We start from the raw sequence: 5,355 nt of genomic DNA on the forward strand, positions 1-5,355 counted from the left end.
TTTTTTTAATGAATATATTTATCAAACATAATGAGAAATAATCGCTATATGTATTGGATATTAAAAACGTGCTTGTCGAAAGTTAGTCAATTTTGATTACAGATTTGTGTTTCCTTCAAAGGGAATTGATTCCACTGGGGTGATCACGAATTTGTTAATTGATTTGAATTATGATTTTTTTTTCTTCAATATTGTATATGGTGCATTTTACCAGCCTCGACGATGAGTGCAATCTTTCAATAAATTAACGTTTTCAAATTATTTCAATGATTTCTTAAATAATTTGTTAGATGTATCTTTTTTTGTCGGATGAAACATCTAACAGCGTTGTTTCTAGAGGATTTTTTCCCCAATCGACACCGGAAATATAGTAAAAAATGCTCTGCTAGCTGTATTGATATGTTTTCTTCCTGTACGGCCATGCATTATGGCTCAAGGCATGGGCACACATCAGATTTGTTTCTGGTGGGGACCGGGGGGGGGGGATTCAATGAATTATTGATAATTTATTGCATTTTCTTTGTTTTTTTTTATTTGTGGGAACTGCCCCCTACCCTAACCCCCGCTGCCTACAGTCAGGGTTCAGTGGCAAAGCAATGGCCTCTTAACTGTGAGACCCCACGATCAAAACCGTGTCGATTTGCTATATTAGTGCCCTTTTGCGGGGCATTAATCCTCCTTACTGTCATTTATGACTTAAGGGCGTAGGTCCTCAAGTTGATAATCATAGTAGCATACACATGCTTTAGCAGTGACGCAAAACAAACACTGGCAAATTATTATTCAATAACATCTGAGAATGTATACTGTTGTGTTATCTAGATCTATTAGGAATAAATCATTGTCAAAATAATTCCATAAATTGGGGTAAAACAAAAATATTCCAACTTTATGAGCAACAGTGTATGTTTTATGTAATAAACATTATTCTTTCTTCTATTTTTAGTTTATCTTAGTCTAATTCAAAGAACATACATGGTAAACAATCAAAACATGCATCAAACTTATACAGCAAAGGCCAAAGACTCCACGTAGTGGTTACGAGTTTCTGTTTATATTTTGGGGACATACTACAATCGCCTACGTCACATTATTTTGGGCGTGTTTTTTTTGGGGGGGGGGGGGGCGTGGGGGTGGGGGGGGGGGGCGGTTACAACTTATTTAAGTATTAACAAAATCTGAAATTAATGTTTTCCAAATTCCTGAGGTCATTAGCATTCCATTGATATATAGTTATATTTTTTTTATAAAATGGCTAGCTGTTTTAAGAGTTGCAAGGTCTTATTTATCGTAATGAGCAAACGATATACTGTACTACCATACGTAAGACCTTGGAACTCTTAAAGCAGCTAGCCATTTTATAACAAAATATAACTATATATCAATGGAATGCTAATGACCTCAGGAATTTGGAAAACATTATTTCAGATCTTGCAATTTGCAATCTGGGGAGAAGCTCGCATTAGACGTTACACAGTTACAAATGCCACAGGGGCAATTTTCATTTGGGGGTAGTTGTCCTCGAGGGTAATTGCCCTCGGGGGGTAATTATCCTCGGGGGTAGTTGTCCTTGGGGGTAATTTTTCGGGTGTAATTTTCCGGGGGGTTAATGTCCTTGGGTAGGGGGTAGTTGTCCTCGAGGGATAATTCTCCGGGGGGTAATTTTCCGGGGGGGTAATTTTCCGGGGGTAATTGTCCTTGCGGGTAGTTTTCCGGGGGGTGATTTTTCGGGGGCCATAATATTGGCAATGAGATCGATATGTAGTTTAAGTAGTCTTTACGTACATCATATTCATATTACGTATGAGGGAACCACACTAATGAAGCGTTTGGGGCTTCTTTTAATTGTAACAAAATGTTTCATATGTTTTTATAAATTGTAATAGATAATTCATGCATTTATTCATTCATTCTATCCGATTCTTACGCAGGTATGGCCATGAGGAAATCGCGTTTCTGTATGCTGCTTCTTACGGGCGCTTTGGGATACATCCAGCTCATATACCTGATGATGAGTGTTGATTTTCAACCTTGTAATGTGAAGCATTCGAATTTGGAAAGGGTGCATGGGGCTGAGTCCACCAGCTGCCCCCGCAAGGTTCATCTTTGGGCAAGAGATGCCGGTGAGTTGGGATATTCCCAAGGCATCCATGAGATCAAATGCCCCGGAAGTACTTGCGATGTACAGCTGTCCGTTGATATGACCCTCGAGACTATGCAAAAGAATGAGGCTCTTATCTTATTTCATTGGTCCAAGTGGGACTGGGAGACGTTGCATTGTCATCGGCCATGGGGCCAGAAGTGGGTGTTCTACACGCTCGAGAGTCCGCTCAACACCAAAGAGCACGTCGTTCCTCCCACCAGATACTACAGCAACACATATGACTATATCATGTCATTTCGGTACGATTCAGACTTTCGGGCAGATTACGGACAATACCTCGCAGGGAAACCTGAGCTCGAGGCTAACGTCACGAGAAATTGGGCTAAGAATCGTTCCAGGCTGGTCGTCTGGATGGCCTCGAACTGTAAAAAGACAACCTGGCCAAGACAGGACTTTGTGAATAGATTGGCGAGGCAAGTAAAGCCTCGTTCAGATATGCGATGTCATTAAACCGTTGCGTTTTTTGTTGTTGTTTTGTCTATGATGAAGTAACTGTAATACGTTTTACATACCTGTATCTTATAAAAACATGTATAAAAACCCCGGCCCCCCCCCCCCACTCAGAGGTTGGAATGACCGCATGCGTGTTGCCAAAATGTCCGGTAAAGGGGTACTTTTCGTGCGACAAAGTCCGGCCCGAGATTTGTAAAAAAAAAGGGGTGTATTTGACTTTTCACCCGGAGATTTCTTTAAAAAGGGGGTGTTTTTCTTTTTTTCTCTCATCTCTTTGGAATCCTGAGAAATTATTCCGAATTTAGGGGGGGGGGTACATTGAGCATTTTTCCTGATTTAGGGGGGTCTCCAAGGCAGGAAAAGCGCGCAAAAAGCCCGCGAAAGGGGGGTTCGGAAATGTTGGCAGTCCTCAGATAGGGGGTGCTTTCAAAAAGAGGGTACGAGCATATGCGTACCCTAAATAACACTGAGTGGGGGGCCGGGATAAAAACAGAGCTCGCCGAGTAGCCGAGAAGCCTGTTTCAAATCGGGCAAAGCTAGTTTTCCATGCAATCGAAACCGGGCTGACCAGATCAAACTTTAAAAAAAAAAAAGCAGAAGCACGAAGTTGCAAACCATCCAGAGACTCCTGATGAATTGCGTTACTGACTAATTAATTATGTCATCACAAAATCTCAGTTTTCTTATGTATAACTGATTTTCTTATAAAACTGAAGATATGGCGTATATATTCAATACTGAATGGACGCCATTAAACTATTACCAACAACAACAACAACAACAACAGAGCTCAGTGAATAAGCGCAAGTAAGGCCTTTGTTTGGCGCAGTTTGCCAGTTATTCACATGTAGATGAGAAACACGGCGTCAGTTTATTTTGCTTTTTTGCGGCCGTTTTTTAATACCACATCGTTTCTGCATGAACAAGCCTTTACACTTCAAAACGTTGGCGGAGTGCATGTCGCCTGTTTGGAACTTGGAGGGCATTATAAGCTCACCGTACTTTCACCCAGAGACGACGCCCTACTTTGTCCCTGAACAGACGATCATATATCATACTTTCATAATACGGAACGGATCGGAGGGGGAGGGAGAAACACGTCTGAATATCATATAAGTGTATGTACATGACATCAGGCACGTAGCCAGAGTTTGATGTTTGGGGGGGGGGGGGGGGCACATACATGTAATCGATCGAGGTCAAAAAAGTTCAACCGTGCCCCCCCCCCCCTCCCCTGTGGCTACGTGCCTGCATATGACATACACGAATTCGATATCTATTACGTAACGAAAATGTTGATTAGATAGTGTACCGAAGAGTACCGACAAAATGTAGAAATTCTATGATACACGCAGAAACATTATTGTGATAATGCCAACTGTTCACGATTCACAGACCTCAAACTAAAGATAAAGAACAGTTATGGTTATGCGATTGCATTGTGAAAGAAACGTTGTGGAATCGATCAGAAAAGGTTGATCATCTAGCATATAAGTATTGGTGTGTAATGGAAGGTTATGGAATCATCAAAATGATAAGAAATTTGGCCCAGTCTTGGTAAAGTTACAAGCACGTACTGTACACAGAAAGATGTATATGGGACTACGCGACACGTGCGCGATATCTCTCGAGGTCCAAATAGATATAATAATTTACCAAATTTATCAATTAGTAGGCGGTTTCTCGGCAAAATTTGTATCATCACGTATTAGTCAAAACATATTCTTTCACATGATTGATAATAGGAGCTTCCATTTCATTTTTTGAAAGGGGGGCGTTTCCAAAACTGATCTTTACCTTTAAAGGTCTTTTGGTTTCTTAAATACTTTGCTCTGTTTATCTTACGTTATAGATACATCAATGTGGACATGTATGGCCGCTGTGGAAACCAAACCTGCACAGCTGGCACCGAACATTGCGAGAGGGCGCTCAAGCAGCACAAGTTCTTACTAGCGCTGGAAAACAGCGAGTGCACGGACTATATCACCGAGAAGTTCTGGATCCAAGCCCTCTACAGGGAAATAGTCCCAATCGTCTTCGGGCCTCCGCGGAGTGATTATGAAAAGGTGTGTTGTTGTTGTTAGTTGGTTTTATTTGCGTTTAGTCAGATCTGACTATTTACGCCTATCTATTTATTTTTCTCCTAACTTTTGTCGATATCGTCGAGTCTGTTAAACACCTTCCCTTTTTCTTTTTTTTTTCTTCCTTTTTTCCTTTAAAAAAAAAAAAGGTGGCACCTCCTAATTCTTTTATCCACATCCAGGACTTCGAAACCGCGCGGGAATTAGGGGAATTTCTGAAGAAAGTGGACGCGGACGACGCCCTCTATGGCAAGTATTTTGAATGGAAAAAGAAAGGTTCTTTGAAACCGTACGGAGGATCCACGCGAAGTATCATGTGTGAGCTTGGAGACCGTCTAGAAGCTGACGCGAAAGCAGTTCGAAATGGAACCTATAAGCCAACGAAACAAAAAGACTGGAAAACATGGTGGCTGGACTCGTGCAAGAAGAAAGGGAGGGTGCCAAAATAACGGTTCGATCGATCGTTCCACTTCAAGTACAGCCTCAAAAAACGTTCTTAATGCCCGCGTCACACTGTCCCGAAGTTGACATAAGTTGGACACACGATGAAGGAAATTCGAACTTCGCACGAAGATGGCACTGAACTTGGTCAGCAGCCAACCAACAGCCGAAGCAAGTACGATGCCTACAGAAGGTCACACGATGGCACCCGAACCA

At 41.7% G+C, this 5,355-nt stretch overlaps 1 protein-coding gene across 1 annotated transcript; it reads left to right on the plus strand.

Moving 5' to 3' along the window:
* The first annotated feature begins 1,933 nt into the window (after positions 1 to 1,933).
* LOC115927597 (glycoprotein 3-alpha-L-fucosyltransferase A-like) lies at positions 1,934 to 5,147 on the plus strand. The gene is made up of 3 exons (XM_030993674.1): positions 1,934 to 2,577; positions 4,470 to 4,683; positions 4,848 to 5,147. The coding sequence occupies exons 1-3, from the start codon at positions 1,934 to 1,936 to the stop codon at positions 5,145 to 5,147; spliced, it is 1,158 nt and encodes a 385-aa protein (XP_030849534.1).
* Positions 5,148 to 5,355: the final 208 nt, after the last annotated feature.

Source organism: Strongylocentrotus purpuratus, unplaced genomic scaffold (assembly GCF_000002235.5).
Source record: "Strongylocentrotus purpuratus isolate Spur 01 unplaced genomic scaffold, Spur_5.0 spur5_scaffold_20, whole genome shotgun sequence".
Lineage (NCBI taxonomy): Eukaryota > Metazoa > Echinodermata > Echinoidea > Camarodonta > Strongylocentrotidae > Strongylocentrotus > Strongylocentrotus purpuratus.

What these genes read in the sequence shown, in the direction of transcription:
- LOC115927597 (XM_030993674.1), top strand. Translation starts at nt 1,934, where the DNA reads ATGGCCATGAGGAAATCGCGTTTCTGTATGCTGCTTCTTACGGGCGCT. An exon ending in TTTGTGAATAGATTGGCGAG is followed by an intron (nt 2,578 to 4,469) that starts GCAAGTAAAGCC and finishes CTTACGTTATAG; the next exon opens with ATACATCAATGTGGACATGT. An exon ending in CGCGGAGTGATTATGAAAAG is followed by an intron (nt 4,684 to 4,847) that starts GTGTGTTGTTGT and finishes AAAAAAAAAAAG; the next exon opens with GTGGCACCTCCTAATTCTTT.